We start from the raw sequence: 22,108 nt of genomic DNA on the forward strand, positions 1-22,108 counted from the left end.
TGAATATTTAGAAAAGTATGACCGAATGCTTAAGATATGACAAGATGATATTAAAATACACACACACTCTTACTTTGGAGCGACATGTTAAACAATCTCTGCAGATAGAGGTGTGAAAACACTGACCTGGACATACACACACACACACACACACACACACACACACACAAACTTATACACACATGTTGTTGTGCTACTGAGTTTTGGGTTTATTTAAAGTCATTATTTTAATCTGAAATGTTTTATAAACACACCAAGGGGGGATTATAATTGTTAATTCTCACACGCAGTCAATATTAGAGGTTGGGACAATGAGAATGTCTGAAGAAACTTTTAAATAAAGCTTTAAAGAAGAGCCTCAGCCAGCTGTAGATACTTTGCCAGCGTTTGTTGAAGGCTCTGATTTGTGCTGCTGAAGGCCAGACTGAATGTGTTTGTATGTGTGGCGTTACAGCACCGTCTGTCAGTACATTTATGGTTGTGCTTCTGCCGTGCTAAATTGTTTCCCCTCTCTTCAAATCCGCCAAAGGCAGCCCAGGTAGAAGCAGAACTGTGACCAATTATTCTGAGGCAAATATCACCTCATTGTTGTGATTGACAGGAGAGTGTGTGGCAGCCATTAAATAAGGTTTTCATCCTTTTCCTTCAGTCCTAGCAACCTGGACGCATTCGATGATATTTCCTCCGCAATTCCTTTTCCCTGCCTATTAAATGTAATTCCTAGTTATCTCCCTTCATTCGGATTGCCCTTTTCTTTGATTTATGTTCTTTGTTTTCTGTGCTTGAACAGGATATTCTTGAATACAAGAAGAAGCAAAGACCCCAGAAAATCAAAATGTTGGATGGAGCTGTTAAAACAGTCATGGTGGATGACTCCAAAACAGTGGGCGAGCTGCTTGTGACAATCTGCAGTAGAATAGGTACATCGTATCATTCTCTCTGCCTTCTTTAGAAGAATAAACATGAACATTAGGTGTTACAACGTGTCAAATATCACTTGAATTAGATGGTATTGATTTTGGCCAAAACTACTTGTTATGCTGTTGGAGACTCACAAAGTATTAGAAACAAAAAGAAACTATTGATGCTAATAAACCTTTATCCACCCGACTCCAATGAGAATTATTTGTTTCCTTTTGGATTCCAGGGATCACAAACTATGAGGAGTACTCGCTGATCCAGGAGACGGTGGAGGATAAAAAGGAGGATGGGACGGGTACGCTGAAGAAAGACAGGACACTGCTGCGTGACGAGCGGAAGATGGAGAAGCTGAAAGCCAAACTACACACAGACGATGACCGTAAGTCTAAAGAAGAAGAACAAAAACTGTGAGGACTTACTCTTAGTTAAAGTTGATTTTACACAGAAGCTTTTTAGTAGCTCGTTCTCATTCTGCCTGTGATATTGGTCGTTCTTTCCTGAAGTTTGGGAGTAGTTAATCTAAATCTGTTGACCGAAGGACAGATTATTGCTTTTTCTTTCATTTTTTTTCTCTTTTGCCCTCAGCTACATTGAAAGAAATAACTCCTTTACTCTCACTAATTTATATCAAAAGTAAAGTTTGAGGTTTGTTTTTGCAGCAGGAGAGGGAAGGCAGCAGTGCGAGACAAAGTTACAGTATGTGGTGAGAAAGAAAGGTACTTTTAGGTATTTCCAAAACAACTAGTTCCTGTAGTTTGGACCACAGCTTTGACCCTATTGTTTTTTTTATCAAAGTTGGAAGTGTGTGTTGTCTCTTAGTCCCTATTTAAAATATATTTCTGTATATTCACTTTAATATGATGAAAAAGTTGATTTTTCTCTAAAATTTGGTTCATGCAAAACCATAAACCTTGCTTTATAGTGAGAGGAGAATGAGTCAAATCCATCTGTTATGTACACGTAGTGTCAAGTCAAGTTGAGCAAAATAATCCACATTTGTTCCACCCTGTACAGAAGACATCCGTATGGTTTGATTTTGTGTTTTCAGTGAACTGGCTGGACCACAGCAGGACATTCAGGGAGCAGGGGGTGGACGAGAACGAAACCCTCCTGCTCAGACGCAAGTTCTTCTATTCGGACCAGAACGTAGACTCCAGAGACCCCGTCCAACTCAACCTGCTCTACGTGCAGGTACAGATTTACCTCTTTAGAAGTTTGTTTCTTCTTAGGCTCCTCTCTGTGTCCTTCCTAGTAAAAGCAGTTCAAGAGGCAGAGACCTGAGAAGATCAACATTCTGCAGTTTTTGTGTTTGATATTAAATCAGAATTGTCCAATTGGGCTGATCTAAGTAGGATTTTAAAGCAAGCAAAACAGCTGCAAGAAGTAGTTCTGTTAATGCTTTGAAAGACAAAATAATCCATATATATATGCATTTCTAATAAAGTCTGCTTCGTTTTTAAGCGTAAAACATGCAGTTGTATGTTAATGTCTGTATTGATGATTCAAAGTAAACAGTCAAAAACAATAAAACACCGTCTATAAAGCTGATTGTAGTTGGATTATATTAGGTGTTTATTAGAGAAGTGCTTCTAAAAATAAGTAGCAGCATATTTTGTGATTGCCAGAGCCTGTAGCTCTCATTTCCGAGTGGTTTCTGTAGAAGGAATTTAGGACAATCACTGCTCTCTCCAGGAGTGGCCGTGCTCCCATTTCAGAAACATTTTATTCTGAAGTACTAAAATACCCTGGGGGCACGAGGTAAACAATCCCTACAAATTATTTCTATCTCAAGTAGATTAAACTGTAAAAAACAATTTAAAAATAATGTCTAAAAAAAAAAAACCTCACATAGAACATAAACACAAACCTGGATTCTTCGAGTTAGCGTCTGTGTCACGGGGGAATATTTTTAGGGCAAAATGTAAAGATTATTGGTCCAAACTGAATAACATAACATTTAAAATGTAAAACAAATACTTCATATTTTTGTTGTATTGTTTGTTGTCAAATAAAAAAAAGCTCTGGGACATATCTGACATCAGCTGGGATGTTTTAGAAATAATAAAAAAACAAAACCTAAGAGTAATACATAAATATTTACACTAAAAACACTGAATCATGTCCTAAATTTTTAGTTGCTTCATAAGACTTGTGTCCATAATGTTTTGTGGACAAAAACTATAGACTTTTGTGCAACAGTATACAATATGCTGCATCTGGATGGAAAAAACACTAAAACTTTAGCAGGCTTTGAGACATGGTGGAGGTGGCATCATGATCTGTTGTTGCTGGAGCAGCTAATTAAAAATGGTGTCAATAAAACATGACATGAAGTTTTGAACAATAGATTAAAATGAACTGCAAAAAACAACTGTCTTGCAACTTCAATAGCAGAAGGTTAAACAGAAGCTTGAAACAGCCTTTTAAGAATATTGACCATAACCCATCTAAGATGTTGTAGCAGGACATGAGAAGTTCTGCTAAACTGAACCAGATGTCTACAGAAAAATGATCCACAGTTCTTCTTCGGTGTGTTACAGTTTTTAAGAGCAACAGGAAACATCAGATGGACGCCATTTCTGTGGTTCATTTTTTTTCTGCTTACAACTCTTCAAAAATGATTCTTTTAAGTTCTCTTCTGACAACAAAAAAAGCATCCATCTTTTCATTTACCACATAACACACCTGCCAAAATCTCAGAAAGTAGAATTTGTGTTGCGTTAAAAATATAAAATTGCGAGCGTAAAATGTTGAGGAAACGGCTTTAGGAAATATGTTGTGATAATTTAAGATGTAACGGAAAGATTTTTCAGTTTAATAAACCATTTTTCCTGTACTTCTAGGCTCGGGATGATATCCTAAATGGTTCCCATCCAGTGTCGTTTGACAAGGCTTGTGAGTTTGGAGGCATTCAGGCCCAGATCCAGTTTGGACCTCACATAGAACATAAACACAAACCTGGATTCTTAGAGTAAGCGTCTGTGTCATCATTTAATATATCATTAAAAATAAAATAAAATTTAAAAAAAGCATATTTTTGTTGTAAGGTTTGGGGGTGTCCAAAAAAAAGAAACATATCCAACTTTAATTGAGATGTCTTAGAAATACATGAAAACCTACAAGCTTGTATTTGTTGAATGAATTTCAGCCTCTAATAAAGTTTATTTTCTTTTACAAGTCTGAAGGAGTTTCTGCCCAAAGAGTACATTAAGCAAAGAGGAGCAGAGAAAAAAATATTCCAGGTGTGTTTTCCTTTTCGTAAGTGTTTTATTTTGATTTTAGCAGTGCTGCATTGCGTGTTTAGATTCTCACTTCATGAAAAAAAAAAAAAATCTCGCCTACAGGAACACAAAAACTGTGGAGAAATGACCGAGATTGAAGCAAAAGTGAAATATGTCAAACTGGCACGGTCTTTGAGGACCTATGGAGTCTCCTTCTTCCTGGTCAAAGTAGGTTTGATGTCATACATTTATTTTGGTGCTTTTTAAATAATTTTATCTAGTATCTCTAAAAAAAAAATGAAATGTAGCTTTAAGATCTTTTCTTTCCTGCTGTGAAAACAATTTTTGGAATTATGAACTGTAGTCAGAAGCTTTCATCTCCACAGAGTCGGAGCGTCCTTCAGGCTCGCTGTTAACTGGTAATAAAGGCAGAAAGATTGTCTCTGTCCATATGAACTTCAAACACTTTTTAGACCAATCCAAACCTGTTTGGGTCAAACTGTTGGGCTTTTCTGAAGTGATGAAAAAAAAAAAAAAAACAGAAAATTGCCAAAATGACTTTATGAGACAAAATGCATTTTAGAACCCTAAGAAAAGATTTGGATGACACGCAGTCATGTTTCTTATACCTTTCTGAGTGTCTCGCATCAATAAATACACACGGGCAAACAGAAGCTGCACATCGTCTACAGGCAGATAAGAGCCGGGCTGGATGGAAACTAGACGTTGTCTGTGCTGCAGAAATTCTCTCGGAGGGAGCAGGTGATAAGTTGAAGGAATAATAAATACCGGGGCAGAGTTTTTACGTAACCCTGGTAAACTAATTTCAAGCCCAGCTGCAGGCAGATGCCAACTAATCAGGCGTTTGCTGATTTCCATTGAAATCTGCAGTGACACAAGTGATATTTAACTCTTTCTACCTCTTCCCTTGGAGCAATTTTGCATCGTATCTGCTCATTTTTGTTGTGTGTGTGAGATCTGTGAGGTTAATTCAACGGAGCAGAAACATTTTAGGAATAACCCTGGAAAAATTTAGCCTGTAGCTTCTAACCATTAACTCGTGGCGACTCCAGAGAGTTTACAGGCCCTCCAGGACTTCTGCAAACCTCACCTCTTTGCCCTAGCGTCAGAACCCATCACGCTTTGTCCATCTGCTTCCCTTTTACTTTCAGGTCCCAAAGACACGTTTGCTCTTTTCCATGTGCAGGAAAAAAGAGAAAGAAGCCTTGTCATTTAAGATAGTGTCTGAAAATGTGACGTAAGATGATTAGTGAATCCAAGAGGAGTTTGGAAGTAGCTGACAAGCAGATAAAGGCATGATTAAAACATCACATTTTAATTATTAACTTGGAAATCTCCCTTTTTTTCCCTGCTGGGTAGACAGATGAAAACTCATGCTGGCAAATCAGCGTGTGAGAAAAAAATTAAGCTTTCATGCTGAGGGTTTTTGAATTTTTTTTTTTTTTTGTTGCTTGAATTGTTAATCTGTCCTTTGATTTCTTTAATGTCTCAGTGGGCAGAGGAATATGAAAATGAAAGAAAATGAATGTTGGCTGTGTTGCTCACTGAACTGAGTAAAGCTGACATTTACAATGCACCGTGAAGTTAAAATGTTGTCGATCAGCTGATTGCAGTTAGGAAATCTACCCTTTATTTATACAGTTTGTAACCCTTAAATATATAGATGTAAGTTACAATTATCAGTCCCAACATTAAACCCCTGTTGGACTTTGATGACAGTCAGGATAATACACACCACAGCAACGCAAAACGCTCTCACAACAGAGCCCAGCTTCCAAACTCCTCATATCTTAATCTGATGCATTGTGCTTTGTCCACTTACTATGCAACCTGCAGGACCCTAACATTCTGCACTAAAAATCCTCCTTATGAACACTCTACACGTGTGCCCCATAGATGCCCAGTTTGCACAAAAAAAAAAAATCAAAACAAAGATTAAAACATATATTTGAACATTTAATGCCCTGAAATAAAGCTTTGAAAATCCTGACGAATCCCGACTTAACAACATATTTTGGGTCTGGGGGATCAAAGTACTTAATTCTTATGGGTATAGACCAACAGGTGCTGATCCATTGTGGCGCTTTGGTCTGTAGTGCTTTACTTCCTTTTTCTCTAATCTAAATGACGCTTGATTCTGTTCCATTTTCAGGAGAAGATGAAGAGTAAGAACAAACTGGTGCCTCGACTCCTGGGCATCACCAAAGAGTCTGTGATGCGAGTGGATGAAAAGACCAAAGATGTGGTTCAGGAGTGGCCCCTCACCACCGTGAAGAGGTGGGCTGCATCACCCAAGAGCTTCACGCTGGTAAGCTGCACAGGCTCTACATTTAGTGACCCCCTCACCCCTCATGCACACGGCAGTGCAGCCACACAGCAGACTTATCAAAGAAAATGTGTTTCTAAATGTTTCCTGCAATGCTGGCTTCATTATGCCACTGCTTCTTTTTTTTATTCGTTTTATGTTTGTATTTCGGTTGCTGTTTTTTTTTTTTTCATCTGTCACTGAAAATTGTGCCCATCCTAAGCCTCGCACAATAAAGAAAGCTATAACAGACACAGCAGACCGCAGCTTGCCTTTCCTTTCATTCAGTGATTAAACAGTCTCTTTTGTCTTCCCTGTCATTATTTCTCCTTTGTGTCAACACTCAGAGTCAGGCACCAACATGGGTTTAATCTTGTGGATCTGAAAGATCTCCAACTAGTTGACTGATGCAACCTTGTTCCTGAGGCTAATTTGTTGGGGTGCCGAACTGTTTAGGCTTTGCATTTTTGTGACACTGATTTGAGGATTGATTTGCTTTTAAGCTGTGGAGCAAAGGTTAATAGTTTGAAAATCACCCTAGAGACAGTTGTTTTTTTACTTCAGGTTGTAACATATTTATTTCCTCACCTTTTTTTTAGTTTATTTAGTATATACCTAATATATGTAAATCTGGTCAATTGCTTAAAGAAAACAGCTGAAATTTCTTGTATTTAAGTACAAGATAGATCTGTTGCATGGCTTGGAGACAGTGGCACTGACAAAAAGACAGAAGAAACAACTGGAAGTGGCAGAGCTGAAGATGTTGAGGTTCTCATTGGGAGGGACGAGGATGGACAGGATCAGGAATGAGGTCATCAGAGGTACAGCACAGGTTGAACGACTGGGAGATAAAGTCAGAGAGGCCAGACTGAGATGGTTTGGACATGTGCAGAGGAGGGACAGTGGGTATATTGGTAGAAGGATGTAAGAGATGCAGCTGCCAGGAAAAAGACAAAGAGGAGATATATGGATGCAGTTAGAGAGGACATGGAGGGAGCTGGAGTGAGGACAGAGATAGATGGAGGAGACTGACTCGCTGTGGTGACTGAAAAGGGAACAGCAAAAAGGAAAAGAAGAAGAAGTCTATTCTGAGATGGTTCCTGGGTTAATCTGTCCAACACAATGCGTTGTGTTCATCTTAGGCTTGCAGCCTTCATGGATTTCACATTAATCCTTACAGTAAATCCTTGCTTATACACTGTGCTGGGTACTAACGTTACAAATCAGCACAAATCACACATTTATGATGAAGCTGTATGTGTATGTAGGATTTTGGGGAGTACCAGGAGAGCTACTACTCAGTGCAGACCACTGAAGGTGAACAGATCTCCCAGCTCATTGCCGGTTACATCGACATCATCCTCAAAAAGGTGAAACTTTTCTCTTCGAGTCAATATCCTATTGTGTGTAATGCGTTCTTACATTTGTTGATCCCAGCCTGCTGTGTCATGTTTCTGTTCGTCATGCACATCAGAGGGAATAAATTATGGTCGTTTACAAGTAGTAAATTGTAATTGTTTTTTTGTTTTTTGTGGCATTTATTTCCTCTCCTGCAGAAGCAAAGCAAGGACCGCTTCGGATTAGAAGGCGATGAGGAGTCGACCATGCTTGAGGAATCTGTATCTCCGAAAAAGTACATAAATCAGGCAAACTAATAAAATTGGTGCAGCTATTTTTGGCTCTGCTGGCAGCGTGGCTTAAAATCTGCCAGCTTGTTTTGCCCAGTTTATTTGTGACTCAGAGAATTTTTTTTTAATGTATTTTGTTCTTAGCGGTTATTGATGACTCCTGTTTAATCCCGGCTTTATAGTGTTCTTACCACATTATGATGCATATAAGCACAGAAACGGCATACAGTTTTTTCACATAATATCCCTACAAACCAGCAGATTAGACCTCAATTTCCTTCTTTTTGTTTCCCGCTGCCTCAGCTCATACTTGCATCTTCCAGGATCTTATTTTGCCAGAGGATGACTTCCTTAGCTGGACTTTATCCTGAAAGATAATCATTATGGGAGGGGAGATTTTTCTTCACTGGATAGGCAAAGACTCTATCTGAACATTTCCTGATTAGATGTGCTTTACCTCATTTTAGCTGCTGTAGATTCTGAGAGCACATCTGAAGCCCATTTCCTCCAGAGCTTCAGTTGATATTGCTTTGCTGCTTTCAGCTTCTTGCTGCATTTGCTGTTAAATTTTTTATTTTTATTTTTTACTGTGCGTGTGCCAAAGGCAAAACTGCAAAGACATACCAAACTCTGCAAGGTCTTATATGCAGCAGAGCAAAATAAATATTTGTCTGCTGAAAGTGAAAGACTTGACAGTCTGCTTTGTATTTGTGATCTACCATCACAAATGTGCAAAATCCTTACTAGCACACGCTAAATGTGTCTCATAAGAGCCAGGGTCATCCTTTCCGTTAGTCTCTTTTCTTTTGTTTTTAAATTTTATTAAGAAGCATCTGTATGTTATTACTGGATACACAACAAACATCATCTCAGGTGTTTATTGTCTGCCTGTTGCCTACTTGCAGATCCACCATCCTTCAGCAGCAGTTTAACCGAGTCGGCCGGGTTGAGCCCGAGTGTGTGGCTCTCCCGGGGGTGATCCGCTCTGGCTCAATCGGCACTGAGCCGCTTAGCATGGGTACCATGCCTTCTCCTCAGCAGCAGATCACAATGTCTACGATGCACCGTGGACACATGCCTCCACTGGTGAGAAATATGGGAGCAGAAATAGCATGACTTTTGATGAACCGTCATCTACTTGGATGGTTCATTTAAGCCATACTTCTGGGCATAAGGACATTTGCACTTTAATATATCATCCCAGCAGGTTTTAAGTTAATTTGAAAAGTCACTCCATTGTTCGTTTTTATTTTTATTTTTTTATTGTGTGTAGAGTTCAGCACAGCAGGCTCTGATGGGAACCATCAACACCAGTATGCAAGCTGTACAAAAGGCCCAGATAGACCTGGGACAGGTTGACAACCTCCCGCCGCTGGGACAGGACATGGTACTGTACATACATACTTATTCTGCTGCTGTAAATGTTCCCTTCTAGCAGTGAAAGTAGCTGTACAGTATGTTTAACTGAGTGGAGGCTGCTGGCCTAAATCCAGTGATTTTTGCTTGTGGTCTCTGTTTAGGCTTCCAAGGTGTGGATCCAGAACAAAATGGATGAATCCAAACATGAGATCCACTCGCAGGTCGACGCCATCACTGCGGGAACGGCATCAGTCGTGAACCTCACAGCCGGTCAGTGGCTCTTGCATGACTCAGCAGAATGTTGTTTTGTTCTTTTTTATTCTTCTGTAGGCCTGAAAGTCCAGTAGGGAGAAAACGTTTCATATTAGTTTTTTCTTTGTTAGTTTTTTTACCATATGTCAACATAACATTTTAAAATATGAACAGGTCAATGTTAACATTGGTTTAAGAAATAATTAAGAGTTATTTTAACTTGTTAGGCACCAATAATGAAAGCAGTGAAAGTGTAAAAACTTCAAATCACACTTTTACAAATCCCATTTAATAGTGCTCTGTTCTGCTTGAAAATTATTTGGCCGTTTTTAATGTAAATGTAGGATCTTTCCATCTGTTTGGTCTTCATTATCATTACTGTTTAACTCCTGTAAAGTCTGACAGTGTCCTCATGTCCTGCTAGCATTTGGAGAATGTGGTCCAGCAAAGGTGTCTCTGATTTCTTGACTATTTTCCTGCTTATTTCTGTGTTCTTAAGTCGGTTCATGTGCGAAGCCTCTAACCCAGATATTCTGGACTCTTGGTCAGAACGTCTTCCTGTTGATTTGGGAGGGGCTTTGTTTTATTCACATCTTTTGGTTGAAATTTTTCATTCTGCCTCCCAATCACTTCCCTCTCAGGTGATCCCACTGACACAGACTACACAGCAGTGGGCTGCGCCATCACCACCATTTCCTCCAACCTGACGGAGATGTCGAAGGGTGTGAAGCTATTGGCTGCACTGATGGAGGACGACGTGGGAGGAGGGAACGACCTGATGAAGGCCGCCAGGACCCTTGCAGGTGCCGTGTCTGACCTCCTGAAGGCTGTGGAGCCGACCTCTGGAGAGGTGAGCGTTTAAGCACATTTTGTAGTCAAAAACTATAATTATATACAGTAGAATGTTCTTTGTGTATGAAAAAAATGTGTAAATGAAAAACTAGAATTGTAAACAATAGTGAGCCCAAACCAAACTGTGTGGGGGAGGGTCCAGGGAAGAGGAGGAAAACTGTTGAAAACAACTAAAAATGTTTTGTATTGTGTAAAAAAGAGGAATCACGACTGATTTAAATGCAGTCAGTAGGCAAGCTCTTCAGCTTTTGTGCTTCTGATTTGATGTCAAACTACCAATGCAAAAGGCTAATTAAATTTATCACAGAGCACCTGCATCCTGAGACAACTTGTCTTTTCTTAGAAATTCTGTCCTGCTCCTAAACTCAACCTAATTACGTTAGCATCCTCTGCTGCTTGACTGCAGTTAACTGAATTGCCCTGGGTGATCGGAATAAAAACCCAGGAGTCGAAACTCACTGGTAGAACGTCCTCCGTCTTAAAGAGTCAGAAGAATAAGAAGTGAAAATACTGAGGAGAACCATCATGCATGTGCAAATATGGTCAGATTCTCTGTCTTTATCAAAGTTTGTAAGAGTGAGTGGGTGATTTGATGTGTCAGATTTATGGATTGTAGAATTCCTTCAAGTTGTCATCCAGGCCATGATAATTAAACCAATAATGACTGGACTTTTAAAAAAAAATTCTTAAAGATATTTAGCTTCTCATTCAAGAAGTCCAGTTGTCAGAATCCTAACAAGTTATTTTAATTTGTTAGGATTCTTGCATGTTGTTGGCACTTTTTGTGTTAAATGTATGTGTTTAGGACATTCTTTGTTGGTCACAAAACAGAACAGCAACCAAAACTTTATACTCAGCATTGAATTCCGTACTAACACGCAAATTGGTAGAAGTGGTTCAAACGCCGCCTTAGATCTTGTTGATTTTTCTCTGTTTGTGTGTCTACAGCCCAGACAAACTGTGCTAACAGCAGCCGGCAGCATCGGCCAGGCCAGCGGAGATCTGCTGCGACAGATTGGCGAGAACGAGACAGACGAGAGGTTCCAGGTAACATCTCAGTCTCTACATTTAGCATTCTTACTTTATTTAAAGAAAACCCTGTGTTAGGACTGCCACTCACTTCATCATAATTACTTTGTTTCAGTGTGAGAGGAACATAATTTGGCATATTTTAAATGCTCAATAGGTTTAAATTGAAGACTGCGTAGTTATAGCAACCACTAGTGGTTCCCAAAATTGGCATGGGGACCCCACTGTGGGTTGTGAAACACTAAGTAAGGGGACTTGAGAAGATTTCCACAAATAAAGAAAATTTAAAAGATTTATAATATCATATTTTTGTGATAATTGTCAAAACATAAAAACAGTAGACATAAATGTTTATGCTGTCATTATATTCTTGTTTCATTGTCTTCTTTGTACATTTAACCAGTGATTGTCAGCGTTACACGTCCCTGCCACTGTTATTCTGTGGGTCAGAAGCTGAGAAGTTTGGGTACCACTCGCCTAAACTGTCTTACTGTATTTTTAGATTATTATGTATAGATTACAGGTTGTTTAGTGTATCTTCACACAGCTACAGACAGAAACCTCAGGCTTCAAAATACACTAATGTTTGCAATATCCCTTCATGAGAGCATGGTCAAAATATGCTTGTGCAGAAATAAGATGTTTCCCTATGCTTATCTCCTGTTGTTGCAGGATGTCCTGATGAATTTGGCCAAAGCAGTCGCCAACGCAGCAGCCATGTTGGTGCTGAAGGCCAAGAACGTAGCACAGGTTGCCGAGGACACCGTCCTGCAGAACCGGGTCATTGCAGCTGCCACGCAGTGCGCCCTGTCCACCTCGCAGCTGGTGGCGTGTGCAAAGGTACACGGGCATGCTGGTTTTAAAATGATAGCTGGTGTTCTTTGTATGTACAGATGAAAATAAACTGAGGATATTTTTTTAGTTCTTCAAGTTTTAGAATATCTTGCAAGGTATTTGCAGCCAAAAAAATGCATTCTCAGAGAGTGAATATATAGATGCACCAAAATCCAGTTAAATGCTGCGTTCCCGTCATCATTTTGTGCGACTCTAATTGTATAAGCCACATGTGTTTAATTAGTCTAAATGGCCTCTTGGCTCTCATTCTGAATTGTTTCAATTACTAACGGAATCCTCAGCTTTCCACATGGCAGTGAGATGAGATTATCTGCTAAATCTCTCTCAAGACATATTTTCCTTTTTTTTAAAACTCTTCTCTTCTGTTTTAAATGTGATTTAATGATGGAAAAGTCTTACCAAAGTGGGTGTTTTCGAATGAGAAGCGACTTAAATCTTTGAGTCTTATGCCTTAGACAAGGTTTCCTGTTTGTTTTTTTATTTGATTTAAATATTTTATGTCAATATAAGTCTTTAACACATTGCTAAGTCCCCCCACCACCCCCTTTTTTACTTTTTATTCCTGTTTCTCTGTGTTTCACGTGTTTCTCCTTGTGGTTGTTGCAGGTGGTGAGTCCAACCATCAGCTCCCCTGTTTGCCAGGAGCAGTTAATCGAAGCCGGGAAGTTAGTGGACCGTTCAGTGGAGAGCTGTGTTCAAGCCTGCCTCTCAGCCACAGAAGATGGAGAGCTCCTCAAGCAGGTCAGCTTTACTCATCTTCTCAGCTTTGCTGCACTAAACTTTAGTCTCTCATCTCAAATTGTTGGCTTTTTGTTAAGTAATAATTAACATGATGCAGAAAATGCAAGTTACCAACTGATAAAATACAGAATATTTACTGAGAAATGGCAGCATTATTGTATTAAGATTCTCTTTGTGTTCTAGCATCCAGATTATTCCGTGTGTTTCTCACCAGCCTGATTGAATATAGAGAAGAAGTGATAATTTAGTATAAAAAAAAAAGCGCACTGATGATGTGCGTCTCATTTCACTGAAGGTGAGCGCTGCCGCCAGCGTGGTGAGTCAGGCTCTGGCAGATCTCCTGCAGCACGTCCGTCAGTACACCTCCAGGGGAGAGCCAATCGGACGCTACGACCAGGCTACGGACACCATCATGACCGTCACCGAGAGCATCTTTACCTCCATGGGAGACGCAGGTGAGTTCAAAGAAGAATTTTCCAGTTTATTAAAAGGTATCTTATATAAGATAAAAGTTCTGAAATTTAGTTTTAACTACAATTTTCTATCCATCCATCCATTTTCTTTAACCGCTTCTCCATTCCGGGTCGCGGGTAGCTGGTGCCTAACCCCAGCAGTCACTGTGCGAGAGGCGGGGGACACCCTGGACAGGTCGCAAGTCCATCGCAGGGCCACATATAGACAAACGAGACAAACAACCATTCACACTCTCACCTAGGGACAGTTTTAGAGTCATCAATTAACCTAACATGCATGTTTTTGGTCTGTGGGAGGAAACCGGAGTACCCGGAGTAAACCCACGTGTGCACAGGGAGAACATGCAAACTCCACCCAGAAAGGCCTCAGGCCGGGAAGTGATCCTGCAACCTTCTTGCTGGGAGGCAACAGCTCTAACCACTATTCCACTGTGCCACTACAATTTTCTATTTAAGTAGAAATCAAAACCTGGTTGTTATTGGTGTTAGTGTGAGAATGCAAGTTTAGTTTTGTTTCATAGTCACACCATCATAAACGGAATTAATCAGTTCACCATTTGAGTTTAGGCTTAAATGTCTGAATAATTTTCCACAGAATTTACAATAAACATTGAATTTCTTCCAACACCATACTGAAGATGTAACAGTGTTATTTTTGAGTTACACTGCGACTTCTCGAAGGGTAAAATTTAACTTCAGGCTTCTTTTTATTATAAGGTTTTTACCTTTTTTGTCTAAATCCATGTAAAACCTGTCTTTAGCCTCAGACCAAAGTTTAGTTTTAATCAATTTCCTTTGTAAAGAAAGCTTTTTTTATTTCTTTACCTAGTTTTCTTTGTGCAGACTTTTGTGAAAGATGTACTTTCAGTCACCTTCGGCTCACACCGGCTGGTAGTTTTTAAGTTTCTGAGTTTGTCTTGTTGTTGTGGGTCTGCTTATATCTCATGCCGTCTTGTCCTCCTCAGACAAGTGTGGCTGCTTGAAACGGACTGCTGTCAGCTGCAGGGATAAGCAGAGACTAAAGCTGACAGCTGTGTTAGCAGATCTGACAGAAGTAGAAAGACCAGTGGACAGAAAGAGATGCACAAAGAGTGTCAGGGCCTGGAGGTCGGCTCAGGAGAATTTATTGGCCTGCTAGAAAAGTTGAAAGGTTGCTCGCTTTGCTCAGGCTTTAATAACTACAGCCATTTATAGTATAATGTCTTTAAACTGGCGTCAGATGCCAAGTTAAGACTCACCTCACAGAATATAGTAGGAAACAGTGGGATAAGAAGAAAAAAGTGATTCCCTGAGTAGTATAGTTCAGGCATATCTGTCAGATCAGTTGCATAATTTTTAGCAGTTTATTTCTTGATCTATTTTATTATGTTCCAGATAAGACTGAAGAAAAATCTAGACAACAATTATTTTGTTTACTCTTTTCTCGCTCATTAGTCTCATTGGAAAAACAATATTATCAGAGGAGGTAAAAAACAAAAATCACCAGCACTGGAGTGGTTTATCCTATAATAATAATGGAAATCCACTTCTGATCAGGATTTATGCTAAGTAAAACCTATAAAACCCATGACAAATTTACAGAATTTACGCTCTTAGGAGATGTTTATTCAGCTGTTTCATTTTGTAAAATAAAAAAATAAATTACAAGTGTGAGAAAATAAAGATATTTCAAAGCATGATTAACAGCTTAACCGAAGAAAACTACAGATAATTGGATGAGAATGAAATTCTGTGATGAGTCACTCATCAGTGTTGGGCAGAAAGATGTTACAAGAACCACTTCTTTGGTGCAGGCCTAATGAAAAATCTAACGATCTGAAGAAATGAGTTCCCACGGTACCAGGGGAGATTACAGTCATTAGAGTAAATGAACAGGGGGACATTGACATTTTGGACCCTGTTGTTATTATTATTAATATTATTATCATTCCATCAATCTAAAGAACATTTTCCAGGACTAAAATGTATTTTGCCACAGAGCAAAGAGAAGAGGAGCAACTCTAAGTGGAATTTTATTTTGATTGTGGTTCATAACTCTAAAAATAAACAATGGAGTTATTATAGTTGTTTTTATTTTTTATATTCCTTAAGAAACCAGGATGTTGATTTGTTGGATAAAATAGGTTTTGCTGAGTTTAACCTTTTTACTAGTTGATTATTAGGTGTCAGTCGAATCAAAATGCAGTCGTTTTGACTTCTTTAGCTCCACAAGGATATGCAGCATCCCATAACTATAACTATCACAGCATTATCTTATCTTTAATTTTCAGACAAGAACGGATTCATCATGTATTACTTTGTTAAAGCGAGGAGATATTATCTGGAGAACTGATGATAATATTTACATAAAATCTCCTTTCAGATGACTTTATTTTGAAAATTACTTGTCTATCAATCCACCTCCTTGTTTTGTTCTCACCTCTATTTTCTTCCACATTACTCCTCCCCCCTGTGTCACCTCCTCCAGGAGAGATGGTCCGTCAGGCTCGGGTCTTGGCTCAGGCCACCTCGGACCTGGTGAATGCCATGAGGTCCGACGCTGAAGCCGAGATAGACGTAGACAACTCCAAGAAGCTGCTGGCAGCTGCCAAACTGCTAGCAGACGCCACCGCCAGGATGGTGGAGGCAGCGAAGGTGAGCAACGTCATGTTGATTCTGGTTGTGCTGCAGAAATTACCAAATTACCAGGAAAAGGTTCTGATTTATTGCAAACTGAATGCAACATTTGCACATATTTTTCTTCCAGACTCCAAGAAAAGTTTTAGTTTATCTTTATTTTATATCCACAAACAATGGGGGGTTTTTTGTTTTGTTTTGTACTGAATAATCCAAAGGCACCTGCAGAAATTTTCAATAAAAGCTTAAAATTTAACTCCTCAGATATTTTTCAGAGGCTGAGATAAAACATTTTGGTAAAAATGCCTAAAATGCCTCAGGCTTTAGGTTTTTTTTTTTTTTTTTAAACAAAACTCAGGTTTCTAAAAGCCTTTAAAAAGAATGTCTGAGCTTTTAAAAGGTTAATGACAACGGTGGCATTTTTCCATCCTTGGAAATATTTTACCGCCTTAGTTGTGCTTCTCTGCTTTCTGAAGAGGGGAGGACACAGAGCTGAGCACCTCAGGAATAACGTGTGGTGTTGAAACGTGGGAAAGAATAAAACTTTGAGGGATTCCGCATTATGCTTGGTCCTGTTAGTAGAACATGCATTTTATAATCAAAAAAATCTTTAAAACATCTCTTAGTAAAAAAGAAAAACAAATGTAGGCAGATAATAACAAAGAAAGAGGAAGTAGTTTTGTGTGTTTGCATTTTTTCCCCCTTTCAAGACAGTTGATATGAGTCAGAATCCCAGTTAAAAACAAGTTTATTTCAAATTTATATTAAAAGCTGCATTGAAGAAGGGTTTTCGGTCTTTATTTAGGTAAAACCAAGAACTAGGTGTTTGTGTGACTGGGTCAGAGCAGGGATTAAAGGTCCTGTTTTTAATCTTGGCAGCATTGGGTAATCCTGACAGCAACCTGAACTTTATTTTAGCCCCGATCTGAACAAACTTTTTACAAAATAACTAAAAGAAATGCTTCTCTGCCTGCGCCGATGTAAAAAAACACAAAGACGGCTCTGATAGGCAGCTGTGCTTCATTGATTTGTACCTAATTCTGTAATTAAATTGTCAATTTAAGCACAATCTGTGCAATTTTAGATCTCTACCCTCAAAGCGGGAAACCTTACTGCGTGACGAAATTTCAGCACAGATTCAACAGTTAAATTAGAAAAACATTCAGAGTTGAACTTCTCTCGTTCAGCATTTAATTTTAAATAGATTTCTTCTTACATTTTAGCTTTTCAGCACAGCAGGATTAAGACGAGGAGAATATTAGCCTTTGTTCTCAGAGTGTTGAGGGGTAAACTCCGCTTCACCACTTATCTTATCTTCCTTCCTCCAAACTCTCCATCTGCTATCTCGGTGCATCACTCTCATTATCTGTAGACAGAATCACATGCTGATATTAATAACTCTCCTCCTCCACTAGGAAAATTAAATGATGCCCTCCAGCTGGTTAGTGGAGTTTGATGCCAGACTTATCACCATCACAGCTGGGTATTTATCTGTGTTAATGGAGGCCAAGACCTCAGCCAGCCGTTGCCTTGGCAACTAATAAATTACATTTAAACAGTTTATTAATTGTTTGTGCTGGCTTTTAAAACCTGTCAGGTTGTGATTTGCTTTGTTTCTGTTAAACAGGCCATTCTTTTGAAAGCAAATCCCTGGGAGAAACTCTGAAAATCTAAGAGCAGCACAACTTCCTCCTTTTTCTTTGAGGGATTTACTCAAATTGACAAGATGCAAATAACAAATCTGACTTTGGTTTATTTTCCAATTTTTAAAAAGGCAAAGTATTTAAATAGGTGTAGTGATATTTGTTTATAGTAGGTGTAGTCAGTTAATCGTGGTGTTATGTGCACACCCTCCTTCCCGTTGTGCTGTGGGTGACACTCCCAGTTAATGAAGTTAACAACCGGAAATGAGGACGTGCCAGTGTAGCTTTCCCATCTGTACTGCGTGAGCTAATGTGGGTGTTTTTGTGTGCTTTCAGGGCGCGGCAGCGTACCCTGAAAATGAGGACCAGCAGCAGAGACTGAGGGAGGCTGCTGAAGGTCTGCGTGTGGCCACCAATGCTGCTGCTCAGAACGCCATCAAGAAGAAACTCATCAACAGACTGGAGGTCAGCAGGGACAGATCACCTCGAACACTTGGACTCAAGTTTAGAAAAAAAGAAGCTGTATCAGGAGAGTATTTTGTCCTGAAACAATGCAGTTAGGTTACAGTCAAATGCACTAATAAAGATACACACACAAACATGCCAGTATCCCTGGCATCCATCCTCTAAAGGAGCATCGCATAGAGTAGAAGTGAAGGATGACTTGGCATCGATCAACGGTCGAGAAAGCAAAACACCAATTATAAGACCTTTAATGGTAGTGCTTTTACATCCTGACTCCAAATCAGCACTGTGTAAATGTGGACGTTTGTTTGACTCCTCAGAATGCTGCCAAACAAGCCGCGGCCGCAGCCACTCAGACCATCGCAGCTGCTCAAAATGCTGCTGCCTCCAACAAGAACACAGCAGCTCACCAGCAGCTGGTGCAGAGCTGTAAGGTGAGGATCAAAACCAGTAGCGACACCCTTTTTACTCTTTGATCTTTTGTTGTTTGTCACAGTTTCGTGTGTCATTTTAATCGTCAAACTTTTTTTTTTTCCTGTTTCCCATTCAGCACCTTATATTAGCTGTTAGGTTTCTTTGTGCATCAGAAACTGCATGCTTGAGGATTTGCAGAGTTGAATAATAGAAGGATTTTTCACTGAAGCTTTTCATTTCTGAAGTCTCTATTGTGACTGTAATTACTTTTGCTCTGTTTACTGAATGTGTGGGTTTTGTGTGTGTGTACAGGCTGTAGCAGATCACATCCCACAGCTGGTCCAAGGAGTACGAGGCAGCCAGGCTAAACCAGAGGACCTCAGTGCACAACTGGCCCTTATTATTGCCAGCCAAAACTTCCTGCAGGTGCAACAGATATTTATTTTTTTTACTTTTGTGGGACAAAGACTAGATAAACCTTGTTACCAAAAACTCAAACTAACTGCAGCCCTACATTGGGAACCAGGCTGAAATTATAAATAGTGTGTGTGTGTGTGTGTCAATGGGGACCCGTTTAAATAGGCCTGTAACCTCTTTTTGGAGTCAGATGAAAATAACGAAACATTCCTTTGCTGTACATTTAGAACACTGCAGAATTAAAATTATTGTTGTCCATGCAAACTTTTTCTTTAGGCGATACATTTTTTTATTGAGCATTTTAGGAATTCTAAAGATAATTTCTTTTGTTTTTCCTCCACCCTGTAGCCGGGTAGTAAGATGGTGACCTCCGCCAAGTCGTCTGTTCCCACGGTGACGGACCAGGCCGCGGCCATGCAACTGGGTCAGTGTGCCAAAAACCTGGCCACCTGCCTGGCTGAGCTGAGGACGTCTGCACAGAAGGTTTCTTTGCTGCTTTGCTCACACAAACGTATAAAGTATTGTAATTGCTGTAAGATTTTGCAGTTATTCAACTTATAGCAGCAATTAGAATCACCTCCATCAAGGATGTTGCTTTGACAGATAAGAAATGTTATTTCTCTCAGACTGTGACACGCAGTAACCAAGCACACGTGTTAACAGCTGTAAATGTGACGTGTTACTGACGTCGGGCTCTTCTTCTTTAGGCTCATGAAGCTTGTGGCCCCATGGAAATCGACTCTGCTCTCACAGCCATCCAGACCCTGAGAAGTGAACTGCAGGATGCCAGGATGACTGCCTCAAACGCCCAGCTCAAACCTCTTCCTGGAGAATCAGTAAGAGACATTGTAGCCCTGAAACATGTACTCTTTTCCTTTAAATGTGAAAAATAATGACAGTGGTGCTGAATATGAGGAAGCAGTGGAAAGGAAATCTAAATGTCATAAGTTTTAACTTGAAGCAAATGGGTTATTTGCTTCAGCCACATATTTAATTTTTGATTGACAAAGTGGCTGCTTTTGTTTTGTTTTTTTTCCCCCTCTGCTTTAGTTGGAGAAGTGTGCTCAGGATCTGGGCAGCACCTCCAAGTCTGTGGGATCCTCCATGGCTCAGCTGCTTACTTGTGCTGCTCAAGGAAATGAGCATTACACTGGTTGGTTCTGCAAACATTCTGACTTCTATAAATACCTGCGCTAACTAAAGATTATGCTGTAAAGTTTCTAGAAAGTGTATTAACTTCTAATGCCTTCAAATGTATTTAAAATAGTCCAAATATCTTGATGTATAAAGCTAAAAAGTGTGTGAGATTTTGGTCCCATCAGGTATAAGTGCACCACTCTGTTTTCATCTCAAAATACAGGAAAAAATAAAGCTTTTATTTTATTCACCTTGGTATATTTATATTCTCTGGAGAAACTCACCATCTTTGTGTGATCCTGTTTGTAGGAATAGCTGCCCGAGAGACAGCCCAGGCCCTGAAAACACTGGCCCAGGCAGCCCGGGGAGTTGCTGCCTCCACCACAGACCCCAAGGCTGCAGCTGCCATGCTGGACTCGGCTCGTGACGTTATGGAGGGCTCAGCGCTGCTAATTCACGAGGCCAAGCAGGCACTGATTTCCCCGGGAGACACAGAGAGTCAGCAGAGGCTGGCACAGGTGAGAGTGTAAGGGTTTTCTCAGGGGAGTTTTATGTTCTAACTGTCCTTTTTTAACGTTAAGATCAATATGTGGAAGGTAGGAAGATGATGCAATCACTTGTTAGAGCAGAATTGTATTTTTATCTAGAATTTACAAACTCCTATCTAATTTCCATTTGCAGGGCATGGTAAATTGTCCTGCTTGTGAGAATTGCTTGCAGATTTTTAGCTAAGCCGAGTCACTTCTGCGCACATCTGTAAACCCTGTGTTGTGACCCTGCTGTGTGCTCCAGGTGGCCAAAGCTGTCTCTCACTCCCTGAATAACTGCGTCAACTGTCTGCCTGGCCAGAAGGACGTCGACATGGCTCTAAGGAGCATCGGAGAGGCCAGCAAGAAACTTCTGATAGAAAGTGTGAGTCTCCATGTCTACTGTTACTATTAAAAGAATATTGTAATGCAGTTTTTTTTTGCTTGTGCTTATTGCCTGTTTGGCTTTCACCACAAATCTTTTTTTTTAAATTATTTTTATTGCATGCACTGTTCAGATCCCCCCAGCCTCCAAAACATTTCAGGAAGCCCAGAATGAGCTGACCCAAACTGCAGCTGGCCTGAACCAGTCAGCAGGGGAGGTGGTCCACGCCTCCAGAGGCTCCAGTGGCCAGCTGGCCGAGGCCTCTGGGAAGTTCAGCCAAGACTTTGATGAGTTCCTGGACGCTGGCATAGAGATGGCCGGGCACACGCAGGTTGGTGTTTATTTTGAATCACTTCCTCGACCTTGTCCAACTTCTTTTGAGACTCAAATTTACAGTTTGACCTTTGGTGCCATGATGGCGTGGTTTCAGAAAAAGGACGACCAGGTGCAGGTGATTGGTAACCTGAAGAACATCTCCATGGCTTCCAGCAAACTGCTGCTGGCTGCTAAAAGTTTGTCTGTGGACCCAGCAGCAGCAAATGCCAAAAACCTGCTAGCTGCTGCTGCAAGGTACATGCATGCACATACACAGCTTGAAAATTTGGAGTCTTTAAAAAAAAAAAAAGTTATTTTAATTGCATGGAGAATTGTGTTGGAATGCTAGTGGTCTAAACCTTTCCAGCTGTTGAACAATTCCAGCTGCTAAAGTGTCTCTCAGGATGTGTGTAGGTTCATGTTCTCATGCAGATGCATTCAGGCAGCTTTTCACATAGTATGTATAACGTGTGTTTAGACAGAACTTTCTCTTAAAAGTAAAAACAGTGGGTTTTTTTCTGGATTTTCAAAA

At 40.0% G+C, this 22,108-nt stretch overlaps 1 protein-coding gene across 3 annotated transcripts in view; it reads left to right on the plus strand.

The window, feature by feature from the left end:
* The window catches only part of tln2a (talin 2a), a 78,444-nt gene that overhangs the window by 37,657 nt on the left and 18,679 nt on the right, over positions 1 to 22,108 (plus strand). For all 3 annotated transcript variants that reach the window (XM_017418736.3, XM_025006476.1, XM_025006477.2), the window contains 28 exons: positions 791 to 920; positions 1,148 to 1,300; positions 1,970 to 2,112; positions 3,765 to 3,892; positions 4,100 to 4,163; positions 4,266 to 4,370; positions 6,316 to 6,471; positions 7,737 to 7,838; positions 8,025 to 8,101; positions 9,002 to 9,182; positions 9,370 to 9,483; positions 9,617 to 9,725; positions 10,349 to 10,557; positions 11,508 to 11,606; positions 12,261 to 12,428; positions 13,050 to 13,184; positions 13,480 to 13,639; positions 16,125 to 16,291; positions 18,253 to 18,381; positions 18,702 to 18,815; positions 19,108 to 19,221; positions 19,561 to 19,695; positions 19,920 to 20,048; positions 20,263 to 20,365; positions 20,659 to 20,867; positions 21,142 to 21,261; positions 21,395 to 21,592; positions 21,692 to 21,831. In XM_017418736.3, coding sequence (XP_017274225.1) covers positions 791 to 920; positions 1,148 to 1,300; positions 1,970 to 2,112; positions 3,765 to 3,892; positions 4,100 to 4,163; positions 4,266 to 4,370; positions 6,316 to 6,471; positions 7,737 to 7,838; positions 8,025 to 8,101; positions 9,002 to 9,182; positions 9,370 to 9,483; positions 9,617 to 9,725; positions 10,349 to 10,557; positions 11,508 to 11,606; positions 12,261 to 12,428; positions 13,050 to 13,184; positions 13,480 to 13,639; positions 16,125 to 16,291; positions 18,253 to 18,381; positions 18,702 to 18,815; positions 19,108 to 19,221; positions 19,561 to 19,695; positions 19,920 to 20,048; positions 20,263 to 20,365; positions 20,659 to 20,867; positions 21,142 to 21,261; positions 21,395 to 21,592; positions 21,692 to 21,831 — 3,791 coding nt within the window. The remainder of the gene's footprint in view (positions 1 to 790; positions 921 to 1,147; positions 1,301 to 1,969; positions 2,113 to 3,764; positions 3,893 to 4,099; positions 4,164 to 4,265; positions 4,371 to 6,315; positions 6,472 to 7,736; positions 7,839 to 8,024; positions 8,102 to 9,001; positions 9,183 to 9,369; positions 9,484 to 9,616; positions 9,726 to 10,348; positions 10,558 to 11,507; positions 11,607 to 12,260; positions 12,429 to 13,049; positions 13,185 to 13,479; positions 13,640 to 16,124; positions 16,292 to 18,252; positions 18,382 to 18,701; positions 18,816 to 19,107; positions 19,222 to 19,560; positions 19,696 to 19,919; positions 20,049 to 20,262; positions 20,366 to 20,658; positions 20,868 to 21,141; positions 21,262 to 21,394; positions 21,593 to 21,691; positions 21,832 to 22,108) is intronic.

The sequence above is a fragment of the Kryptolebias marmoratus genome, linkage group LG15, assembly GCF_001649575.2.
Source record: "Kryptolebias marmoratus isolate JLee-2015 linkage group LG15, ASM164957v2, whole genome shotgun sequence".
Lineage (NCBI taxonomy): Eukaryota > Metazoa > Chordata > Actinopteri > Cyprinodontiformes > Rivulidae > Kryptolebias > Kryptolebias marmoratus.